At 43.7% G+C, this 25,983-nt stretch overlaps 1 protein-coding gene across 5 annotated transcripts in view; it reads left to right on the forward strand.

Annotated features, from left to right (window-relative positions):
• The window catches only part of LOC118769223 (receptor-type tyrosine-protein phosphatase F-like), a 201,683-nt gene that overhangs the window by 74,448 nt on the left and 101,252 nt on the right, over positions 1 to 25,983 (forward strand). For all 5 annotated transcript variants that reach the window (XM_036516264.1, XM_036516272.1, XM_036516288.1 and 2 more), the window contains exons 3-4: positions 16,204 to 16,349; positions 17,770 to 17,911. In XM_036516264.1, the coding sequence (XP_036372157.1) occupies positions 16,204 to 16,349; positions 17,770 to 17,911 (288 nt within the window). The remainder of the gene's footprint in view (positions 1 to 16,203; positions 16,350 to 17,769; positions 17,912 to 25,983) is intronic.

The following is a 25,983-nucleotide window of genomic DNA, read 5'->3' on the forward strand; positions in this document are numbered from 1 at the left end:
CAACCATAATTCCATTAGATTCCATCTGGACCAAATCAAAATGATTGTTTTACAGTCCAAGAAAAGACCCTCTTTGTGCTGATCTTTCCAACCTCTCCTACAGTTCCCACACAATGTCAGGGTGAAAATGACCTTGCAGAAATAATTTACAGTGTCAGGTCTGGATAGCTACCAGAGACTTTGATATTCAGAAGAATTTGGAACCCTGTGGTTTCTGTATTGGATAAAAGAAGACTAATCCAGACACCTTTCAAACCAGGCCTTTCTGTTTTGTTAAAGACAGAATAAAAATTCCATGGTGATTTAATCAGAGATGTTGGAAATGAAAGGGTGAGGTGGTGGTGTGCGTTCTTGTTGAATTGGTGTTGGCTGCAGGATGCTTTCTTTCTTAATCACATGGACCCCCCACAACCTGCAAAAACCTGGTCTCATCTCCTGGCTTCTCAGGGGGAACATTGGAACCCTTTAACTCCTCATTGCCCAGTATCCACACCTGGCATGAAAGCTGTTGGGGGGGACTTTTGAGGGATGTCACTTGGCCTGAATATTCTGGTGTTGTCACAACAAACAAAAACCTGTTTTTTGAGGTGAACGCTGCAAGGCGTCAGCACATCCTGTATGCCCTTTTCACCTTGTCACTCCCTTGCAAAGGGCAGTCAAGACGTGGTAGCCCTTACCTGCCGAGAACACCTGTCTTCCTCTGTTACTGCTATTACTGCCTTGGAAAAAAACACTGAACATCTGAAGTATTACAAGCATTTAGCTGAAAAAAATTGGTAACAGCAACAGATCCCATTTGCTGGACTTGGAGTTAATGTAATCAGTTTGATGGAGTTGCTGTATTTCTATCCAGCTGGCTCTTAGCACCGCATACAGGTGTCATTAGTTAACACTCTCCGTAGGGGACAAGTGTTCTCTACATTAAAACATGGCGTGGTACACACCAAATTGAGGAGGATTTGTAATTGACTTTAATTGAATAAGAATTGCAGGTCTTGCTTGTGAGAGGTGGGTAGCCCAAGCTCGAGAGCAAGCACCACGCACTTTCGTTTTATCAACAACGGGTTGAGGCCGGGTGTGGTGCTCGGTGAGAGTGGTAGGAAGGCAGAGTCACTTTGGAGAGGTGGTCATAGAATGTGCTTACGCTTTATTTTCAAGGTTCACAAGCTTGAGGTTAGAGAGAGCACCTGTAGAGGTTTTCTGTCACTATGTTACCCTCCTAGGATGCATCATTAGTTACACCATAGTGTACTTTATACCCTTTTCTCAAACAGAGGACATTGAACTTCTCAGAGGTCGAGGTACCCGATCAGCTTAGCCAGCCTTAGCCAGCAGAAACAGTGTCTTATCACAGTGGTCAATGTATTGTTAAACTAAAACTTATGCATTTATCCACTGAAGAGTTAGTAAGGCTTTCCCGCAAAATGAGTATTAATGTGAGTCCCACTTGGCCCAGATAATACTAAGGTAGTAATAAGGTAGAGTGATACTGTAGATAATGCATTTGTGGTCATCTATATATGAGACTCAGTACTCTGTGTGATCACCTCCACAAGCAAATTTTAAAAGTGTGCCTCCCTATTTTGCGTTTAACAATGTCATGACTCCTGTCTGCTGAGTACTCACTGGCCCGTACAGCAGTGTGTAGCTATGGTGCAGCCCCTGTAAATCCTGCAGGTCATTGCGCTTCACGGTGGCAAGGCTACAGGGTTTACTACTCTGTGGCTCTGTAATTTCCTCCCTGTTTCAAAACAGGAGAAAAGAGGAAGGGGAGCTCTGTCTTCTCTCAGCAGTATCGTAATCCTGGCAGGTAATACATGTGAAGACATGTGACCTTTGGTCACCAGCTTCCAAGCTAGGATACAACGTGTGAAGTGCCTGTGCTCCTAGCCTCCCCCCAACACTTCAGCTCTGTATGGCTTTGCACAGAACAGGAAACTTTTCTATGGCTTTTCTAGGGCAGAACGCAGTGGAGACTGCATTCTGCTGTCTCCACCCTTGCAGGAGAATGTGGAAAGCAGTTTTCGGAAGAAGCACAAAACAAGGCTAAGATGTATTATTCATACGAACAAACATAAACAGTGGTTATGCCTTGCCGTTACAGATTTCAGTGAGGGCCTGCGCAGCCGTTATTTATTGAGGCTTTTGCTGCGATTCCCATGCCACACCGCATGGCAGCAGGCTTTGGTGCAACTTTATCCTATAACCGATGGGATGTAGGATTTCCTGTTAATGCTGGATTAAGCCTGAGTAAACTGCTACTTTCAGTCTCCATTTTGCATGTAAGGCACTTTGCAGTGAAACCATGGCCATCCTTTCCATTTTTCGCTTTACATATTCAACGCAGAGGGAAGTGGTACACATGGCAGTGTGCCTGCCTTGATTCCAGATTTGACTAATTGGAGTGTAGTTTCATGCATTAATCTTGCTTGCTTGATGGTTTTCAGGGAGAGTGCACCCCTCCTTCCTCTCATTGTCATTCTTAGAGGTTGAAGGCAAGAAGATATGTAGTTTGTATCATTTGAATCCCAGTCCAAGTCCACCCATGTCATTGCTTGGAGTACTGTTCACTTGTCTGTCATCAATCTGCAGGGATCTAGATTAGATCTAGAGTATCAGCTGTCTGCAAACAGGGGCACCCTCAAAATAAAAAAAAAAAAAAAACTTTTATGCAGTCGTGACATTGACTCCCACCAAACCAGTGGATGCCAGATGGCCGTGTTGTCTGTTATCCCCCTGTGCCTATATTGTCTTTGTTTGTTTGAGGGCCACCTCTCGCCCACCTCTCTCTCTCTTATTGACAGCTGAGAGGTGCTGTCAGGCACCACCTAACTCTGGCCTTATGCTTCTTTCTCTCTTTTCTGCAGCCTAAGCAGGTGATTTTCCTCTGAGCGACAGCGAATCTGGTGCATCTGCTAACACATTGCTTTCCATTAACAAAGTTTCTCAGAAAGTTACTGAACCTGGATCAAACTAACACTGTTTCTTGACTTAAATGTATTTTATGCATTGTTTCAGTGTGAAAATGACATATGTTGTTCAGCTAAAGAATATATTGCCAATACTTGTAAAATATTTTAATGCAAAGCCAAACATTATGACCACTCACAGGTGAACCAAATAACGTTGATCATCTCCAAACAAGGGCACATATCAAGGTCTGGGTAGATTAGATGGTAAGGAAACAATCAATTCTCGTAGTCAACGTGTTGGATGCAGGAGAAATGGGCAGGAGTAAAGATCTGAGTGACTTTGACAAGGGCCAAATTGTTATGGCCAGACGACTGGGTCAGAGCATCTCTGAAACGGCAAGGCTTGTGGGGTTCTCCCGGCCAGCAGCGGTGAGTACCTACCGGCAGTGCTCCGAGGAGGGACAAACCACAAACCGGCAACAGGGTGTTGGGCACCCAAGCCTCATCGATGTGCGAGGGCAACGAAGGCTATTCCGTCTGGTCCAAACCGACAGAAGGTCTACCGTGGCACAAGTCACAGAAAATTTTAATGATGGTTACGAGAGGGATGTGTCACAACACACAGTGCATCATACCCTGCTGTGTATGGGGCTGCATAGCCGCAGACCGGTCAGAGTGCCCACGATGACCCCTTTCCACCGTCGAAAGCGCCTACAATGGGCATGCGAGCGTTGGAACTGGACCTTGAAGCAGTGGAGGAAGGTCGCCTAGTCCGATGAGTCCCGTTTCCTTTGAGATCATGTGGATGGCCGTGTACGTGTGTGCCGTTTACCTGGGGAACTGATGGCACCAGGATGCACTGTGGACAAGCCGTGGAGGGAGTGTGATGCTCTGGGCAATGTTCTGCTGGCAAACCCCGGGTCCGGCCATTCATGGGGACGTCAATTTGACACGTCTCACCTACCTAAACACCGTTGCACCAGGGCCATTGGGCAATGGTATTCCCTGATGGCAGTAACCTCTTTCAGTAGGATAATGCGCCCTGCCACACTGCACACATTGTTCGGGAATGGTTTGAGGAACATAAAGAAGTGTTCAAGGTGTTGCCCTGTACTCCAAATTCTCCAGCTCTCAATCCGATTGAGCATCTGTGGAATGTGCTGGACGGACAAGTCTGGTATACGGCAGCTCCACCTCACAACTTACAGGACTTGAAGGATCTGCTGCTAATGTTTTGGTGCCAGATACCACAGGACACCTTCAGGGGTCTTGTAGAGTCCATGCCTTGGTGGGTCAGCACTGTTTTGGCAGCACACAGAGGACCAACAGCATATTAGGCAGGTGGTCATAATGTTTTGGCTCATCAGTGTATATTGAAATGTACCAAAATAGCAATAATTAACATATTTTCAATATGTTGATAGAGCTAAAAAAAATCTATTCTCTGAAAAATACCTCAACGAAGTGGGTTGGTATGCTCACTCATATCGTATGGTTCTCTGTGTGGAAGGAAGAGCAAGTCACCATAAATCCCATCTTAAGTTACTACTGAGGACATGTGTGGGGTTACCAAGGGCCTGTACCCTCTAAATTGATCTGGGTTTGTTTACTAAGTGTGGTTCAGTGAAGGGTTTGAAAACTGTATCCTCTTTAAGTATCCATATAGTTCGAGAGGAACAGAATTGATTATGATTGTGATTTAAAATGGATTTAATTTAAAGTAAGCATATCCCAAAACACTGGGAAGTGATGTTGGCAGTTAACAGCTGTGATATTTGGATTACAGGCCACTAGGTAACAGTGGCAGTAGGGTAGGCATGGGGGGCTTTGGGGGCTACAGTAGGTTAACAGCATTAGATTAATGGCTTAAATCAACAGCACAACAACATTGCTGCGGGCAGCCTCAGTCGCATTCAGGGCCTGAATTGGTGACTTATGGAGGGTAGGATCCATGCCCTTCCTGGAGGGGGAGAGAGGTAAAGATAAAAATGGCGTGACATGAAAAATGGAATTTATGTGTGCCTCACCTTCTTTCTTATCACAACAAACATGAATCATTTGCATGCTTCTCTTGCCTTTCAAAATATAGTAAAAGATAAAAGAGATTTCAGGGCAGGAACATATTTGAATATCTTGTATGTATTTGAATATTTTAAATATTGTGCACAGTGAGTGAGTGTGTGTGTGTGTGTGTGTGTGTGTGTGTGTGTGTGTGCGCGCACGTGTGCGTGCGCGAGTGTGTGTATGTGAAAGAGAGAGAGCAAGTAATGCCATAATTACTGTACCGCAGTTGATTATGGTAATTATTTCCCTCTCCCTAAACAAACAGCGCAGCATGTCCTTAATGTTCTTGTAATAGACATTCAAACCACCAGGTCTAAGGCTGCTAAAAGTGCTAATTAGAGAAAGAGCAGGGTTTCACTTGCAAAAATCAGTAAATAAGCACTTCACAACAACATTTTTTTCCAGAAAGCGGAAATGTGACAGCTATAATGGAGCGAAAGGCGTAGGGTTTCAACTGCAAGCCAGAATATCACACATCTAACAGCTGAGGTGCATACAAAATCAAGTGTGTTCTTTAAGACATTTAAGGCAGTCTGTCCTTGACTGTCCTTCTAAATTATTCTCCTTGCTCAGGCTCCTTCTGTTTGCATGCAACCCCCACCACCCATAAACACAGGAATAGGCAGAGAATCAGGTACTCTTTGACAATTTATGCTCACTGCTCCCTGTCAGGTGCTTGAGAGAGGAACATTTTGGGTGCTGGCAGGTGTACAGCCACAGAGAGCTTAGTTTGGCTTGTGCTCTGAAAGTAAATGAGCTTGGCTGTTCTTTTTTTTTTAGTCCTCGAGATCTGCAGTGCCACTCCCTTCCTGTACAACTCCTGCAGCATACACACACACACAGGTCGTGTCCCTGTTTTTGCAGAGCTGCATGACAGGCTTACGCCAGTCCGACAGCTCTTTGTGCTGGGATGGGTTCTACAAATTGATTCGTCACATTAGGCTGGTTTTCACCAAAGTGTGCCTGTGTGGCTTAATTATTCATGACACAATGTATTATCTCAAGGAAATGAAGACATTAAGGAACAGTTAAAAACTGGTAATGGACAACACATTAAAACAGCACAGGAAGAATGATCTTCATGGGGTTCTGGCCAGTGAAACAGCAAAGCTTTAATGCCTCATATTTAATACCATCAAAGACAACAAAGCTGATTTCCCTCAGGTTATTAGACATCTGTCAGCCCCTATTGTCATACGGTGAAGGCAGCTTGTATCATATACATGCAGTTTATGAATATCTGTTTTAGGATAGTAAGCCTCAGGTGCTGACATGTATCCTTCTCAACAATAAAGGAAATGATCCTCCCCCTCTGCTGATCTGATTTGATTAATCTGGATTTTGTCTGGTTTGGCTTTAGATTTACTTGAATTAAATTCATACACGGTCCTTTGTGAAGTTGAATCCACACCTCATGTCCTGACACTGCTTTTTCACCTTTTAGCTGAAATTTTTTTAAGTTTCCTTTTTCATGTCCTGTGACTCCTGGCTAGGATGAAAAAGGCTGTTCATGTCTTTTCACAGTAACACTTTTTGATCAGTGTTTTTAACAGAGGAGAAATGGTGAAGTAAACTTCATGTCACTTGTAAAGTATTTTCATTAAGTAAAAATGATTCTAATTTTAATAGATGTCGGCTTTTGTGTAATATGGTCTGAAGTAAAAAAAAAAACATATGGGGTAGACAAAATAATCAAGTGGGAAAAACCTGTTAAATCTGCATGTCCACCAGTATACCCCAACAACTCACATGGTATTCATGTGAAAAACCACTTTGTCCAAATAAATTAACATTGCGTCAGCTGTGGTTTTTTTTTCGTGATGTGCATGGTTTCTGTTGACCAAAATAATCTATCAAGCAGCCATGTCTATAAAAATTGCTAGACCTTTTTGGTTTTGGCAGGGGCGTAATGTTTTCCTTACTCAGAGAGAAAAGAATAGAGCAATGTTTGGTAGAATAAAAGTACATCTTATTTCAAATCAAGCAAGGAGTCACCATTTACAGTGGCATCCTCTCAATCTGTAAAGGTGCAGCTTCCACAAGTAGTTCTGGATTAACATTAGATGAGAGACTTGCTCAGAGACTTGAGAGACCCTGCCTAAGCTTTTGTGATATCAGGTTCTGATGTTCAGTAAATTGTTTTGAGTGTATTGAGGGATTTGTGTGTGATGGGAAATGGGTGGTCTTCATTTTTAAACCTGTCGCTTTGAGTTGTCCATTAGTGAATTTCCTTGTCAAGGCAGACGCTATTTGTTTTAAAGGGGCGGTAATTTAGTTCTTCCAGACAGCACTTTAAATAAGGTGAAAGGTTAAATACTGGAGTGGCAAAGAGGCAAAATATGAGTATGAATGTGCCACTGGAGGGACTGACCCCTGGAGGCCAACGGGTTTCCATAATCAGATTAGTTAGGCAGATATTGTGAATTTGGGGACATCTCTGTCGCTCCCCCACTACAGATATGTCCCCCAATCCCAGGGTTCTCCCCATTTCAATGAAAGGGATCACAGCAATGTGACACCCGCCCTTTACTAAACACGTCATAATACTGTGTGTAAGGCAAGGGACATTGAAAGTCTGTTGACCCACTGCATTGTTGTTTTTTTTTCTTTGACTTCATTGATTGAACACTTTGTGCATTTTGTTTCTCAGAGTTTTCTTTTTTATATGAAGTGATTTATGGAAGAGGAGAATGAGAGCTGCTTCCTATGGGCTACTGTGAATTCCACAGGTTTAAACCATCCAATTTGCAATGTAGTGAAACATATCTACTCTGGGAGTATGGAGGGGACAGTATCTGCCCTCAAATACCATCACAGTCATTCTCATTCCACTTCCCTTAAAGGAAAAGAAGGTGAACTAAAGGGCAAATGCATCCCAGAGTGAGGGTGCCTGGCTGCTGTCTTCAGTGCTGGACCAGGCAGAGCATTACCCCAGCTGCCATGGCCTGATCAAGGGAGACTGTGTGTGTTGGGAATATCACCCTGTGGTCACTGGAGCATCCTGCTAATGACTGATACTCAAATTATACTGTTATTTTATTTGATAAACTCAGACTTTGAATATGAAGGCAAATATGACGTTTCACCCTGTTGGGTCATTATAGCAATGTATGGGTAGGAAAGATGGAGGTCTGTGGAGAAGTTTCTGTCCAACATGTAAAAGATCAATGTGCTGACTGTGTGGTTCAATCTGCATGTGACGGAGTGCCATCACTACGGTTGAGTATGCGCTCTGACTGCCATACCAACGAGCCTGGCACTTTGGCGTCGCAGTCAAAGTCGCATGGTTGGTACCCTGTAGACCCGGGTTCAAGGCCGGGTGGGGTGACTGCTCTCACCCTTCGCTACAAATGGTGTCAGCAGTGGGATGGCTTGCCATGAGGCCATCGGAGGCGTGCCCGGTGTGTGAGCCATATGAGGGACCCCCAGGTTAAGTTGACCCCGGTGTGTGAAGGACCCCAGAGATGGGTGAAGCACGGTGTGAGGGACCCCAGAGATGGGTGAAGTACTGGTGAGTGGGGCACCCTGGGATGGGAGAAGTATGGCACAAGAATGCTTGAGGGACGCCATGGTGCGTGAAGCGCATGGGCGCGCTTCCCGAAGGGGAGGGCAGTGTGACGGAGTGCCGTCACTACGGTTGAGTATGCGCTCTGACTGCCATACCAACGAGCCTGGCTCTTTGGCGTCGCGGTCAAAGTCGCATGGTTGGTACCCTGTAGACCCGGGTTCAAGGCTGGGTGGGGTGACTGCTCTCGCCCTTCGCTACACTGCACCATGCCTGCAACCATGAAGGTCGATGCATGGACAGAACAGGAGAGAAGGACACCACGTTGAGCATGCAGTCACTTTCCTCTGAGTTTCGAATGAACATGATAGGACCTATATAGCGAGTTCAGAAAAAAAGTCTGTTGAAAGCTCCACCCATTCCCATTATGCAGTCAGATTCTTCTTGTCCCAATGAACTAGACGTGACAGAGTTATTGCTGGAAGCAGACCTGCAGGGAATTGCTCATGTGAGGATGTAATTTATGTCCCTTTCGATTCCTTGTGTCTGTTCAATAGCTTACCAGTGAAACGCTGTGGGCGTCGCTTGCTCCTGACTTCCCTCTCATGCAGCCTGCGTCACACTTTTGCAGTTAGCAGCACACCAGAATCTCACAGTGTCCGCTTGGCACTCTGCTGTGCAAGGATAGCCTTGCTCTCTACCACACGAAGGCCCCAGTTTCCATAGCTTACAGTGATCTCACAGGTGGCATAGGGGTCCCACAGATTTCACACCGAGCGTGAAGTTGCAGACTTTCCAGGTGACTTTTGTGCTGACCATCTGAAACCCCTCTTAGAAGTGGCAGGCGATCCTTTTGACACCTCCAGCCTGTGTGAGCTCTCGCCCCCACAGGGCTTGGGGGTGCACATCTGAGAGCAAAAAAAAAACAGCAGCTCGTTGTGTTGCGCTGGTGTTCTCAGTGCTTACAGTATAACAAGGTCCTTATGAGGGCAACGCGAGGAAACTGAGTACCTCACATTGTGACAGAGAAGTCTTTTTTCTCCCTTAACAAGACCTCTGCAAGCAGGAGTTTCTCATCTCATTTTAAAAATGTGAATAAATGACTTTTTTTGTTGTTTTTATAATGACAGGAAACTCATGGAGAAAAACTATCCCGTTGTGATTGCATTTTGTTTGAAGTGCAATAACATTAGCATTAGGAACCGCAGAATATGATTCATGCCTTAGAAAGTGCTTGCAGGGCACATAATGGGTGTAGAGGCCTTTGACAGGAGACGCATATGCTTACCATTGTGGTAATGTTCAGTCCCAAGTTTTCCTTTCATGTAATAATGTTCACTTCAATTACTGGCGGAAGGTTTTCCAAGTGAGCATTTACAGTTAATATGAATTCCCACGCATCAATGTCAGGATCATAATTTAGTGTGTATTTACGTAAGCTGGGACAAGTGTTGTGAAGGAGCAGCTTGAAAATGTTAAACCCAGGAGATAACTAACGTTCCACACTACCATTTTCAGCTGTTTTTGAGGAGACAATTACTTTAATGTACTTCATTGTGGGAGAGGGGAAAAAACATAATTGCACTTGGAGTTTATCTCTCATACTTTTCTCTTAAATAATTCAAAGGGCGCATCAGTTAGAGTGCTGAGCTGGACAAAGTGTGTTGCGGTAGGCTAAATTGTAGATGGAGAAAGCCCCGCTCAGGATGTAGGCCTCCGTTTGTATTCTGCTATCACTGAGAATACTGTGGGCTGTACTGGGGAAAGGGACTCAGGGCTGTTTTGTAGGAATCCAAGTCACACTGGATGTGTGAGCCAAATCTCAGAGCAGCATGGGGCCTGTGTTTGAGACAGTGGGACTCAGCTCACCTGGCAGAAAGCACAAGTCTTTACCCTTCACTCCAACAGGCCCCTTCAGCAAAGAGCCATCTTCAGACACAAACACTCTCTTTCAGAGAGTGAAACTGTCTTCCTCCCATTGCATTCTTGCTCTTTCTTTGAATTAGACCTGCACCACATTATTTAAGTCAGTCAAAGGAAAAAAAATATTACATGAGATCATATAAACTGAATTTCATTTCTAAACAGGTTTCAGATGTTTTGTAAGGTTTCAGATTGTTTAGCTAAAAATGATGTACTGCATGTAATACATGTCTAATTTTGTAAAATGTGGTGTGTGAGTAGATGTTAATGGTTGTACACAGCTTGAGAAATCTCTTGCTGAGTGTAAGGACAATAGTGCTACTGTAATGAGTGTTTTTTGAATCTCAGCACTGTACCTGGTGCAGGATTCAGATACATGTATCTAGATAGTGTAAAGAGGGCTTTTATATGTGCATGCAAGAAGTCCCCTTTTACCAATAAATTACTGCTGGTGCAGAGATTTGGTACCCAGCATCGTTAATATCATTTTTGTGAGTGGTCTGTGGTACATTGATCTCCTTTGAAAATTTTACATGAAAAATGATGGCAAAGCTTCTGAGCTTCACTAAAAATCCTAAGACCAAGAAAAGGAAACATTTGGACTCTGTGGAAGCCAGCAAATATGTATCCACCAGTTTACCCCTGTCCTGTCAGTACCACCTGGAGTCTTATCAACAGGGCACAATGCTGTCATTTGATGTTCAGCTTAATATCAGGATTGAGGAGAGCTCCCATTTCATATGGATGGAGGACAGTAAAGAGAACAAAGCCCATCTCTCTTGAGCCATATGTTGAAGGCTATTGTTTGGCCTTCATTGTGATGTTCTTTAAATCAGCTGAGTGAATATTAATGTGCATTGTGTAAACCACCCATGAAGGAATAAACTCTGAATCAGTGAAGCTGATTTAATGTAGACTGAACGATCTGGGGGAGCTTAGGCAAAAGATAGCAGAGGTAAGTGGCTTGGATGGTTGGAGAGTGAATGCACATTATGAAATAAGAGCTGAGTTATTCACAAGCAGCAGTTTTAAAAGCTGTGGAGACTGTGGAGAACTGAGCATTTGATGGACTGGCTTTCAAGCCGATAAAGAAGCAAAGGAATTCCAGCAAAAGTTTTCTAATTCTAACACATTAAACAGGGATGCCGAGATTTGATTTGAATACGTAACCCTTATATGTGTACTGAGATTTTAGCAAAGTGTGAATTAAGTTACAAGAAGAAGACAAGCCAACTGGTTTAATGTAACAGTAAATGGTTGCTGCTGTGTTGGTTTTTGTTTCTTTGGGTAGTTTAATTAGACAAACTTGATGATGTACGTTAACGGTTGACTGACACAATTGGGGTGTTTAGTTGTCAATTAGATAATGTTTCATGAAATTAAGCAAACAGGCTAAAAGGCTTTTGAGATTATCTGAGAAGTAATATTCAAGCTGTGTTTGCTAATGGTGTTAAACACACTAATGGAATGCAAATGCACTAAAAAAAAAACTTTCTTTGTACCACCTTGCAAATGAACATTACACCTGATGATAAGTTGCTTATCTGTTATTAATGAGAATAAATGGTTTGCACTCTAGTGTGTTTATTGATCAGTAAAACCCACTTCAAAGTGCTCCTCAATGGTGTTTTGCAGACATGAAATGGAACTCTGGGGTGATGTTTAATTGCTGGCTTTCTTGGTGCAATTTCACTTGTGCTTGCTCAATGGGGTTGTTATTTTTGCTCCCGACACCCAGTATGTTAATTCACAGACACTTGATTTCAGATGGTAGGACACAGGGTAGACAGAGCTAAAGACACAGACCAGTAACCAGGAACTAGTTTCAAACCCAGTACTTCTGAAAACCTGTACTTCTCCATTCTAATGGGAATTGAGTTATTGTGCTATGTTTACCACTCTCTGTTTCATTGATTGGGTATTATGGCTAATCAAAGTCACAGACAGAGAGAGAAACCTCGAATCCTAGCCCTGCCAGTGGAAAAGGGCTTGCTACAATTAGGTTATTTCTTTGACTGTTGTTCAGGGGATATGTGCATATTACCTAATGGTGTGATCAAGAGACCATATGGATGTGTCCAGTTCAAATGCCAGTCCTGTATTTTTTCTTAAGCAAATTTCTACTGTCAATTGGAAACAACTGAGAACTACTAGAGAGGAGATAAGCTAAGGGGAATGGAGTCTGGGGATTACAGAGGCTCTGCTAGTGTTAACTGAACAAGGATGGCAAAATCCCTTTAAAAGGGAGTCATCATTAAGTCAATGACTGTGAATATCACCAGACAGAAGAGTAAGGGTTGTTTTCCTTCATGTGCTGTTGCCTTAAAAAGATGAAAATAAGACATTAAAAAGTGTGCCTGAGAGTTGGATTTTACCTCTGCATTCTAAACACTGAATAAATTGCATCCAAATTGATTCACTAAGCATCTGTCTCCTCATGCAAGCTGTGGCTCCTGTCAGCATGTGTATGTGATAGAGAGTGGGGTGTCATCTACAGCACCCCCCCCCCCATGTACACACACATACTTATTAAGAACAGCAGTGGACCAAAAACCTGTGGCAGCATAAGAAGGATGGAGGTGATGTCTTATGCCAAGCTTAGGAATGGTTCAGTTTCATCTTGATCTGATGCCAAGCCTTTACAGTGAGGTGTCATTTGAAAGTGTAAAGAAGGTGTAGGAGGCCTCATTGCTTTGCGTGGGAAAGCTACCAGTCCACCCTGGGGAGCACTAGAGGATATGCCAGGGGGAGGAAGAAACAAGTCATTTCTTTGGCTGATGTACTATCATCGTCAGACAGGTCCAAAACTCAAAGACTGGGCTGGATATATGGGATGTGGTCCACACTGATCCTTTTTGACAAGCTCCGACAGAGGCTAGGGTTGAGAGTGAGGGCCAGTCAGTGCCCGCTTAAGCCTACCTGGATGTCCATGGAGTAGTGCAAAGAGGCGCTCTGCATGTTGTGGTCCAAAAGTCTCTCAGGGCTCTAAATGGCTGTGCCACAGAATCCTGTTCACCTACTCAGGAGCACTAAGCAAGAGAAGGAGTGTCTTTTTCCTGCACATTTCCTTCTTGTTCAACTATGAATGGCTTCTCCTCTGAACGCCACTTTGATTAGCTGGTGCTGGGCTCCCAGGGTTTGCGTGGCTTCCTTCTGAAGCATTTGTGCAGATCTCTGCCTAATTCCCCTGATCCTATTCTGGAAGCAGAAAAAAGCCCAGCTCCCATAATAATTCTGGAAACAGAAAAAAGCTCAGCAGAACCGCTGTGTGATAGATGTTACAGAAGGGGGACTGTCTGAGGTCAGAGTGACATTAATTAAGTGGGGCTCTCTGAGTGTCACACGCATCATCTGCTCAGAGAGACAAATGTGTAGTGTGGCCTCAGAGTGGATTAAAATTTCCTTTTCCTCTGCAGGTTTCCCTTTAACCTCAAAAGCACACATAGACACACACGCACGCATGCACGCACACACACACACACACACACCCATACACATACACACACACATACGCACACATACACAGGCTGCACTCAAAATGCCTGCACTTTCTACCCTGCTACACCCCTAGAGTGTCCTCTAGAATGCAGGAGTGAACCTTGCTGAATGGTCCCTTTGAAATATGGGTGTTATTCTTCCCACCAGTCAAGGTAAAGGTCCTGTGAAGTGTCGGGTCAGAGCAGCTGATAGGCTGGGGAGGGCTAGGGGGCATATCTGGCTGTGAAAATGGAAAAGTCAAATGTGCTCAGATTTCATGGAGATGAGGTGAGGAGGGCCTGTTCATCAACTCTGAGATGCAGGGCAGGTGTCTGTGCTTCTGCACTCTCTGCACCAGGGCCCCTGTCTAATAACAGCTGAGAAAGCACAATCTAACGGCAAGAGTAACCAACCTAAACATGCTGCCTTCCTCTGTTATGGGGGCCAGAGACTGGCAGAAATGATTTGCTAGCAGTTGTTGCAAGGTAGACAGGCATGTGTTTTCCTTTTTCAGGGTAGTGCTATTATGTTAACAAGGTATGTATTTTTACTCCTTTTTGCGTGCCGATTCTATATTTAAAAGATAAATCAGAGAATGGATTGCATGTAGCAGCAGCAGACTTTTCATTGGCTGTTCTATTGAGAGCAAGTACCCTGTTCTCATCTTTCCTTTTCACACTGTGAAATGATTTTCTCGTTTGGGAATTTGATAGTCTTACCATGGCACAGAGAGAGGTGTTTGTGCTTTCTAGGCATATCTGATAAACTTGGTTACCCTAGATAATACATGCAAGGGATTAAACAGCTATTGAGTATTCTTCCAGACGTTCCACTGGGTGTGTTGTTTTTTGGAGAACATGACTCAGGCTCTGCTTAAAGCTTAGCTGGTGTTTGTTGAAGTAACAGAAGAGACATAACAAAAACTAGTGTTCGAAAACGAAAAGATGGCCATCTAAAACATAATAGAATAGTCAAAATATGTTAGGTTGATGGTTTGATAGTTTGATATTTGATGATGTAATTGTAGTTGATGTAATTTATATTTCATTCAAGTGATTTTGCCTATTAGTTGTATAAATAGAATACATTGAAATGGCATTTTAGGTTTATAATTTATTTACTGTACAAACTGCACGTCACAACCTAAGTGCCATGTCTTTGTTAGCTCACTTTGGCCAAATTACAGATTGTATATGGTCATCATGTTGCATAAGTGTATATGTATGAAATTAGTATGGGGTATACCCCGGCACCCGATAACTTAACAGACAGCAAACCTGCCACACCGAGTATATGCTTGCCCCAAGCATAATGGAAGGATGTAGCTCTGAGTGTGATGATTTGCTCCTTGCATGCTTCCACACCAAAACATGTGTGTGGTCCAGCTCTCCAACAAATTGAATACCTCACACTATGTGGCCAGTCTCACAACCATCAGGCAGATGACTCAAAATGCATGGGCAGCTGTTAGGACGTCAGAATTACTGTATAAGAACAATGCTTACTTCTTCTACAATATGCCAAACAAACATCAAATGACTTGCATTAGCTAAATGAACGTGAGGCTTATTTATTTGAAAAGGGAAGTTCGTGTCAAAACGGCTGTGTGTGGCAAGGATTCAACCTGCTCTTGCATCTTTCCTTTCAGCACTCCTGTGTACACTTGATTAACACCTGTCCCCATTAACTTCACTGATACAAAGAGAACCTGACATGAAGAGACCTTCAAAATAAGTGTAGTAAGGCAAGGTTGCAATACATGTTGTGTGTTCAGGAATCTGTGGAGAGTGTGTTGTGTCATCTGTGTTTTACCCTATGGTGTTGTGACAAGAAGAATATTCAAATACATCTCCCAAAATTATTCTGGAAATTATTATTGTCTGGGGCAATTTGTGTTGCCATGGCGCTTTTCTGTCAAGGCACTAAATAGTGTTTTTGAATTCCTCTTAGAGATTTGGGGTTCAGTTACCCTGAATGTAAAAAGAGTGAGGAGATTTGTTACACGTTTATTCTGCCTGGAGTTGTTAGGCAACAGCAACAGAAATTTTTAAGATTTATATTACCAGGTTTAATAATGAGGGAGGAGGCACAGCTGAAAACAGCATTAACATAGTAAGTTTACAAAAAAAAAATGAAAACAGCTTCTGTCTGTATTTGGCTGCAGGCCATGTGGTGTCAATGTTTGAAAACTCTCAATGCTACATTGTAAATGATACAAGATGTAAAAGTATTGAGACAATATTTTTCCCCTTCAGGACATGTGATATCTAACAGAGCATTAATGCAGCCTTCTCCTGCTCTCACGAACTCTCTCTGTCTCAGGCTTGCCAAGTTTCATCAAATCGCCGGATGACCAGACCGGGATTTCGGGAGGGGTGGCATCCTTTGTGTGCCAGGCAGTTGGTGAGCCCAGACCTCGAATCACATGGATGAAGAAGGGAAAGAAAGTCAGCTCTCAGCGCTTTGAGGTGCGTTTCACCCAGTGACCCTTCTCTCCTCTCCCTTCCTGTCTGGAGTGTGACAATCATTAACTTGTGCCTCGCATTGAACACTCTTCAGTGTAGTGAACACATTGCTTCTTTATCATTTTGTCCCACTTCAAAGTAAGTCCTGAAGCCATGAAGCTTGAAGCATGCAAGTTAGCCTTGAATTGGCATCAGCAGGAAGTTCCATTACTGCCTACATGCCAATGAAGCATATGCAGTAATAGGCCACGCCTTCAGGGAAGACACATCAACACATTGTCAATGTGCAGCATCTGCACGTGGACTCACCAAGGCTTCATTGGGAAAGGATTCCTTCTAACTTTCAATACGACACCACTTAAACCCTGTGACGGAGTGCCATCACTACGGTTGAGTATGCGCTCTGACTGCCATACCATACTGCCAGGCTCTTTGGCATCGCAGTCAAAGTCGCATGGTTGGTACCTTGTATACCCGGGTTCAAGGCCGGGTGGGGTGACTGCTCTCGCCCTTCGCTACAAATGGTGTTAGAAGTGGGATGGCTTGCCACAAGGCCATCGGAGGCGTGCCCGGTGTGTGAGCCGTATGAGGGACCCCCAGGTTCAGTTGACCCTGGTATGTGAGGGACCCCAGAGATGGGTGAAGCACAGTGTGAGGGACCCCTGAGATGGGTGAAGCACTGGTGAGTGGGGCACCCTGGGATGGGAGAAGTACGGCAAGAGAATGTGTGAGTGACGCCATGGTGCGTGAAGCGCATGGGCGCACTTCCCGAAGGGGAGGGCAGTGTGACGGAGTGCCGTCACTGCGGTTGAGTATGCGCTCTGACTGCCATACCAACGAGCCAGGCTCTTTGGCATTGCGGTCAAAGTCGCATGGTTGGTACCCTGTAGACCCGGGTTCAAGGCCGGGTGGGGTGACTGCTCTCGCCCTTTGCTACAAACCCATAGCTACACTGCAGGCACAGTTTGAGCCGTGTGTACTGTTGAGGTGGCACACCTCCAGAGCCAACATATTTTGTGTGGATTTTGCACGTAGTGCACTCCCTTCCTCTGCCAGGCTGTGGGGGTGGCATATCTTTTAGCTGTTCTGATGTATTGGGAAACCCTTCCCCCCCATTCTGCTCCAGAGAACACTCCCCTCCTCAGCTCCTAACGAGAAGTAGCAGTCCCTGGCATCCGGATTAGTCTCCCGGTAGATGATCAAATGGCATCTGGTCTCCCAGGACGACCTGCAGCTGTGCACTTATGCCTGCCCTGCGAAAAACAGATGGAACTGTAACAATACACATGGCCCCTTGGTTCAGCTGCTTATCCCAGGGGGATTCCTAAATCAGATCAGATTTGCTTTATGGTAGCACCCGTCATTTGATAAGCGGCCCAGTTCCAAAAATGTCCTAACCCCAGAGGGATGTGTCTCTTCCCAGGTGATCGAGTTTGATGATGGCTCGGGGTCTGTGCTGCGCATCCAGCCACTTCGTACACACAGGGACGAGGCCATCTACGAGTGCACGGCCACGAACAGTGTGGGGGAAATCAACACCAGTGCCAAGCTCACCGTCTTAGAAGGTAAGGCCTGTCACAACCCACAGACTCCTGCTCATGTTAAAATGGATAAATTCTTTGAGTTCAGGGATGACCTGCAACCTTTTGTCTATCTTAGTCCCACCCCTCGTGGAGGTGGGACATTAGTGCTGCTGGCAGGGGGGAGATTTCATTTGATTTAGTCCAATATTCTACCATAATTGGTTTGTATGTTGCGTGGCGTGACATTCTTGATCAGGATTTCAGCACATGCATCAACAAGATTTGATTTTACTCTACTTAAGTGTGTTGGTCCCAGGAAACAAGTTGTAATGTTGTTGCCAGAAGGAAGATTAAAGATTATGTCAAAGAGCAGTGATTTCAGTCTGATACGTTCTGTCTCGGCAGAAATATTATGGGATTGTTGTTTGGAATCACCCAACTGGAGATGATGTCTTTGATATCACCGCTGGCTTGCCAAATCTATCTGGAGGCTGCTAGGTGGAACATGCACTTCAAGTCTCAGTGTATATGCAGTTCTGAAAAAAACTGCATTTTAACTGGATTCTGTCTGAATCATGTGAATGGGGCTAATCGCAGAATGCCAGTCAGTCTGAATACACAGACCTGTGTCGAGTGTTCACTCACATTGGACACATGCCCCCTCCCCCCAATCCTTCATTAATCCCATGTTTTAGACCTCACTGGAACTGAGAAAGGCAAATCTGTGCAGCACAGGTCACAATATGCACAGAAAATCCCTCCATGGTGAGTGACAAAATCCCACAGCCTGGGAGCTCCAGAGAGGGGTGCTCATTAATGCGAGCCGCCAGGTAGATTGTTATGGTCCAGCCCTGCAAAGGGGCATGTGGCAAGCAGAGGAGATGCACCATGGGACTCGAAGGATGGGGCTCAGCCAGGCCGCACAGCAAGGAAGACTGATGAGGTCTATTTTTGGAGAGAGCTGTTGTTTATTCCTGTCTACCACATCTAGTTCACATCAGTGGCACAGCAAGGAGAAAGTGCAAAAACCAATCTCAGTGATGATAATGTGTTCTGGGTAGCACCTTTCTGCAGGGGGCTGCCATTCATTGTGGTCCCCTTGTGAGGCCGTCAAGTTGCAGCTGCTGAAGAATGCAGATGCGTCTTTCTGAAGGAGTGTGGAGAGAGAAGGGACGACCTGCCAGCTGAGCCTCCGCAATAATCAAATCACCTTGAGTGAGTGATGATGAGAATGGATTAGTCATGAGGTGCATTATGGGATACGGCCCAGGAGAGGGTCTCAGGTTAACGTGGGGGTATAAAAGAAACCTGGCAGGTGATGGGCTGAGTTTCTCACCATATGCTCAGTTGTAGAACATAGAGGCATGATTCATTCCTTATCTGTATGTTTCTTATATTTTCTTAGGCTTTGTGGAATAAATTTTTTAAGGTGCACAGCGCAGGCCCTGTGGAATGTTTCAAGTGTCGGAATACACTGATTATCCTTAATGCAGATGCCAATTGTTTTGCCCCACTAGTTGGTTGTAACCTCAGCTGCAACATAGAATGTTCTTAACCCACCTGTAGTGTGGCTGTAGGCGTTACCTGTCTCCACTACTGCACCCTACCATAGACGGGGCATTGAGGCCCACATTTTATCTCCCCCAACCTCCCTAGCCAGCAATAACGGGCGCTGCCCTGCTTGACAGATAAAAATAAAACATAGAGAGAGCCACCTGGGCCGGTGTTGAGATAAGTGCGGATGCATATTCACATGCTTGCTCACATGTGTGTATCAGTATGCAGAAAGTCTGCAGTGAGAGAAGGGGGAAGCTATCTTTCTCCTTTCGCTCACTTCCCCAGACCTCAGAGTGTGTGTTTGCGTGTATGTGTGTGTGTGAGAGAGAGAGATGCCGTTTGCTATTCGTAATGCAGAGCCTCTGAGAGAAGAATAATGGCAGTGCTGTCACAGGCTGTTTTCCGTCACCGTGGGCATGCTATTGAAGAAAACCTCCAATGTGTGGCATGTCACACAGGTTCTGATCCCCTGAAGGGCCCCCTCAACTTTCAGTGAGTAACTGAGATGCCACATCACTCTGTGGAATAAAGTCTGTCTTCATTCCCTGGTAATGATCACGCAGTCACTGCAACCAATCAGTATGAATAAATGATGGAGCACAGGTTCAGGTTATTGTTTCAGCTGGCACTGTGATGCGGTGCAAGCGCTCATGCTGACACAAGCAGGCCTGGTAGCCCAGAGATCACTGCTGCACTATAGCATTACTGTGCAAATGGCCTTGCATTGATTGGGTGCTCCATCCACACGAACATGTAAGAAAAAGGATCAATTCCAGGAGGGCGTGCAGCTCCACTTATTTTGCAGTATGTGTGTGTGTAGGCATGTGTGTGTGCGTGCATGTGTGAGTGCATGGGTACATTGATTCCTCCTACACAATTATTTGTTAAAACATCCTCTGGCTTGTTGCCTGTTGCACTGCTACAAAATCCAAGAGGATTTTTTTTTTTTTAAAGTAGGTGCACCTGATATATTCCTGTATGCATCATGTATGTACTTGAAGTCAACATGGTAAAATTCCTTTTTGCCAGTATTCTGTGAAAGTAAGAAGCCATAAGCTCTGTTGTAGAGAAGGAATTGGGGCACAGCAGGTCGTAGAGTAACAGACATACATAAGCTAGTAGGAAAGCACACACAAGTCAGCTTGTCTTGCTTATTCTGTGACAAAGTCATTTTTCTACTGATGTTTTGGGCATTGGGATAAAAAGGCACACTCTGCTCTAAGGAGCTTTGTAACAAACACCCCAGTGTTGGTGGCTTACTATGAGTAGCTTTTGTTGGACCAGATACAGCCAAGGGGGAGCACTAGAAGAGTTACTGAAAACTGGCATTAGACTCAGTTTGGGGAGAACTTTCATAATTTTTTTTATTTTTTACTTCCCTCTCCTGGAGCTCCACTCTTTCCCAGAGAGACTGACAAGGACAGACAAGGAGACTCCATGTTTACTTTTCTATTGAATTTTTCTAATATCATTTTATAGCAGGAGATTAAAGTCCTTTGCATGATATAGGTGCGGCTTCATGATTATCGCAGCCCTGAAGCACACCTGGTCAGCTTTCTCCCACGTTTATTCAAAACTTCCTCATCAAAAATGCAATTTGTGAAAGGTCAGCCCGCTTGTGAAATAAATAATAAAGAAGACGATAATAAATTTCGCAGTTTGAGTGAAAAAAAATTGGCGCCTCTACCGAGAGGGACTGATGAGCCCAACAGCGTCACTGACTCATTTCTAGAATGTTCTGTCCTTGTCAGTTCTCATTTACCTCCCTACTGTCTTCATACTGACTAAATCAAAGCAGCAGCATGACACACAACACACAAAGAAATAATTGATAGATATTCACTGTAAATAAAGCAAAGGATGTTTAGTGGCTGCTTGATGTGAAGAGATAGATGAGGTGCAGAGTCAGGCAGTTTTATGTTGCTTGTTACCTTAGTCTAAATTGCGTGGCTGGTTGCAGAACAGTACTAGCAATGTTTTACATACCTCAGGACATGAGTGTATTTGGATAAATGTCACCCAGTTGTCAGGGTTAAATGTGCTTCCTCTTGTCAAGGAAAATATGTGTTTGGGATTGAATAATTTAGGTTTCTTCCCTTTTTCTCCTAGCGAATCAGTTGTCCTCTGCTCGTCCTACTTATATCATGTGTAACAAGGTAAAGATTTGTGTAATATCATCTGAGTTGAGTGTCTCTGTCCTTCACCTTCTGCCCCCACCCCATACCCTCTGTTGTAAGTTTCTCATGTGTGTGGTTATATGATGTCCAGTCTTTCATCTAGCCTTTAACTCTATCAAATCTGCATTCCTTCCTTTTTCATTCTTACGTTTGTTGCAAGGTAGTAGAAATGAGGGAGCATACTAAGCGAGGACAAAGATTTTGGAGTGAGGCCACAGGTGCCACTAAGCTGTTCAAATATGTAACTGAGTTGTGAGCGGTTTGGTGCAGAACAGTGGAATCTACTGGTGTGTGTTGGGTTTAAAAATTATGTTGCTTTTCAAAGATAATTTTCCCAGTGGCATTTATGAGTGTTTACCGTATGTACCAAATCCTGCCAATCCTAATTGTAAATTAATTTTGGTTTTTCATATACCCATTAAACATCTCACATCCATCTTAATGGGTTCCTAGTCTTAAAGGGTTAATGAAGAAATATCAAATGAATCCATTGTTCCATTAAGGACAGGGAGAGGTGCACCTTCCTCCATCAGATCTCTTCATGTTGTCCAATCCACAGAACATGGGATTTTGCATGACATCACATAGATGACTCTGTCTGACAGTGTCCATATGCTCGTGGCAGTGTTCCTTGGGGGCGTGTCAGAGTTTGGAGAGGAGACGAGAGTGTAGCCATCTCCAGGATTGAAAGAGATCTTGTTGGCCCGCCCTGTTATGAGCACGATCCTTGTCACAAATTTCATTTTCTCCCACTGTCTCCTGGCTGAGACCCAGCCCGCATTGCTGAGTGGAGATGTGTACTGGAGTGGCTTGAGATTAGAAATGTTTGACAGGCAGAAGCTACCTCTTCCACAGACCCTGGCCACATTTGCAGGTCAGACATGATCCTCAAGCACTGAACGTCATATCTTTGTATCAGAATGTTTCCTTTCGCTTTTTCAGACATGGAGGACTACCATTACATATGCACACACATCTGCATCGGGTGAAATGATTGATGTGCCATTGGATTTGAGCAGATCTGGTGACATTTGGAATCCAATCAGAGAAAACGGAATTCAAACATAATTGTCTTTCAGTGGTTGTCAAACATGAGAAAAAGAGCAACATGCTTTGCGGCAATCGTGGGGGCGCTGGTGAGCATGCTCAGTTCACAGCTGTACAGCATCCCCTGCAGACCTTATTAACATGCAGCAGTAAACTTGTCAGTTGACAACCATAACCCCTAATCCCCTGCCTCCTACACATACGGTGCTAGAGCAGTCCACAATAATTGCTGTCACCTTCACTCTGTTTTCTCATCACAAAGGATACATTTTCTGTCTGGGCTTCAGCTGGAGGAAGGGGAGAGGAAAGAGCGGGGCCTCAGGGCTCCTCAGCCTTGGGGGTAATAAATGGTTACAGCGTTTTTAAGTATGACTGATGAGATTCCTTCAGCAGTCCTGTCATTGCTACATGAAGGGAGAGGTTTATGGGCATCAGGAAATTACCTGAAATGTCTCAACTCCTGCCACAGTCATAGTTCAGGTGGCCATGCTTGCCTGACTCTCTGTCAGCCATATTTTGTGGACTCACTTCACTTTAAGGGCCTGTTTATACTGTTGGAAAATAGTTGATAAATATATTGCCACCTGTTAATTAAAAGTGACATTTTTTAAGTTTGTCAGCAAGTAGTGTGTGTGCATGTAGAATGTTGGTTTTAAATATATGATATTAGAGTGTAAATTTATTTCAGAAGTGTTTTCTTAAAATTGTACTTCTAATATATTCAGATATATTTGGAATTAATGGCAGATTAAAGTTACATATAATTTAGTCACATCCAGGTGAAAGTATTGTGGAATGCAACAACAGAAGTGAAAACCTTATTACCTTCCTTAGTACCACTGCTACCAGTTTTCTATGAACTATTAAAAAAACAAATGTCACAATTAATATGCAGTGACATTTATGATAAATGGTTTTATAGTGTAGAAAGACATTAAAACAATAATAATAAAAATAATGATGAAGAACAAATATCTTATCATTTTGTTTGAACTCTCAGACAAGTATGATTGTGTTGTCTGGCAACATTATTGTTGTCTCCACAGGGCAAGTCTGAGCACAGCATATGACAGGCTACCTCTTAGAGATTTTGGGCCTCGCTACAGCAGTAGAGCCCTGAGAGGAGCGTGACGCTCCCGCCATGGTGTGGCCTCATTTGTCAAATGAAGGCGAATAAATGAGAAGAAGAGCAGGAAGAATCCAGGGATCAGGGTGACCTGGGAAATAGGAGGGTAACGGGGAGGATGTGCCAAGGCAGGTAGATCTACCGGAGAGAATGCCAATATGTCAAACAGGTTTCCAGGTGAAGAGTTGGAGGCACTCACAACAGTGGGGAAACTCTGCCTGAACATGTTACCAACCAGACATACATACCCTCACAATACATCAGGAGAAAAACGGAACAAAACAAAAAACTACCTGACGACGGCAGATGGAACAATGCCAGTTGCCTGGGTTACCATGAGGATTTGTTTTTTTTATTGTGAGGAATTCACAATATTAGGTTTTACAATGCTATATCATTGTAGTTTCTGGCAGAACAATGACTCTTTTTGACACTGGCTTAGTGAAATAATAATTATAATAATAATAATAATAATAATAATCATCATCATCTGAAGTAGGAGAGATGAATTTTAGAGCATGACCTGCCAGTTGCATAGCAGGCGGTTCTCTCGTGTCATTTGAGAGGGCATCTGCACTGAACAATAGGCCACTTTTTCCAACACCTCTCCTTCAAATGGGATAAAATTGTAGCAGGATGAAATGGTATCAGATGGCATTACGGTTATTTAATTACTTTTTTTTGTGCTATGGTGCATGCTGTTGTGCCCACTGAGAGGTGGTGGGGTGCACCATTGCATATCCAGGAGCTGTCAAGGGTTCCTCCAGGCACAGAGAAATGTGTGGGGCCTCTGTGGGACCTGCTCACACAGAACTAAGAACAACAGTGTTGTGCCAAACCACATTTCGCGTGATTGGTTTGTTGTTGATGGGCACATGTTGCTGCAGCAGTATCTGTCCTGCAACGCCTCAACAATGTGTAATGAGCTGTGCATGTTCTTGTGTTGCAGTCCTGAGCCAGTGAATGTTTTGGAAATCAGTGAATCACTGATTGGCTGTGGTTCAGTTTTTAATCCAGACACCGTTCCACTGATTAATATGAACGTGATGCATGAATTGTGAACCCTAATGTGTATTGTTGTGGTAGGAGCAGGAAAGCATATCCTGCTGGTCTAACTCAGGGTGGGGTGTCCTTGACTTCACCTGAGAGGAAGATATTTCACTGTAATTTGTGGAATTCCCTTTTTTTAGATTTGCAGTTTGTTTTGTTTTTCCTATTAGAACATGTACCTCCAGTCTGTTCATTAACAATAATAGCCAGCTGGAGGAATTGCATTATGGGTAATTAAATCTCCAGGAGTCTCCTTGCTGAAGCAAGGACAGATGGTAACCTGACTGGCACGGCACTCTGCTAAATTTGCATGTTAACATGTCTTGTTTCCACGCCTAGACGGGTTTAAATGAAAATATGATTTTTTTTATTTTTAAGATTCTTAATTTTTTCCTCCTTGGGCAATGTTTTCACATCTGTACAGAGCTGTTTTGTTTATATCTGTGCCTGTTTGTGCTTAACAACATGCTAACGTTAGTTGTGTTTTGCAACAACCAAAGCTGTTGCGGTTTAATTTGCTTCATTAAGGACATTCTTTAATGGAAAAGAGGGTGAATGCATTTGTCTGCAGGGCCTGAAATCATACTCTTACAAAAAATATAAGAGCTGTCTTTTATTAGATACCTTGAAATGCTAATCATTTTGAGTAGGAAATTTTTTCAGAAGTACATTTTGTCTTCAAGAATTATAAAGAATGTAATACAGCTCCAACATATAGTTCAATTCAGTTCAATTCAATTTTATTTGTATAGCGCTTTTTACAACACAAGTTGTCACAAAGCAGCTGTACATTGATCCCAGGCCTGAGACGCCCTGAGAGCAAGCCTAAGGCAACAGTGGCAAGGAAAAACTCCCCAATTAACAGGCAAATATGCCATATAATAGTGCCATATAATTTAAGGGGACTGCATTAAATCTTTTTCTGTAACATTTGTTAATGGTTCTTAAATCACAGTCCAAATTAGTGTTTATTTCAATTGGAAAGAGGTATTCATAGCGCCCATTAATTTTCTTTGAACCACTTTTAATCATTTTACCTACAGGCTCAATCAAGTCTATATCATTTGAATGGAAGATGCATTGTTATGCGCAACCCATAGTCCTTGAAATGTGAACAATTACAGCAATAATCATATTAGTTTCTGATTAATTAAGTA

Source organism: Megalops cyprinoides, chromosome 2 (genome assembly GCF_013368585.1).
Source record: "Megalops cyprinoides isolate fMegCyp1 chromosome 2, fMegCyp1.pri, whole genome shotgun sequence".
NCBI lineage: Eukaryota > Metazoa > Chordata > Actinopteri > Elopiformes > Megalopidae > Megalops > Megalops cyprinoides.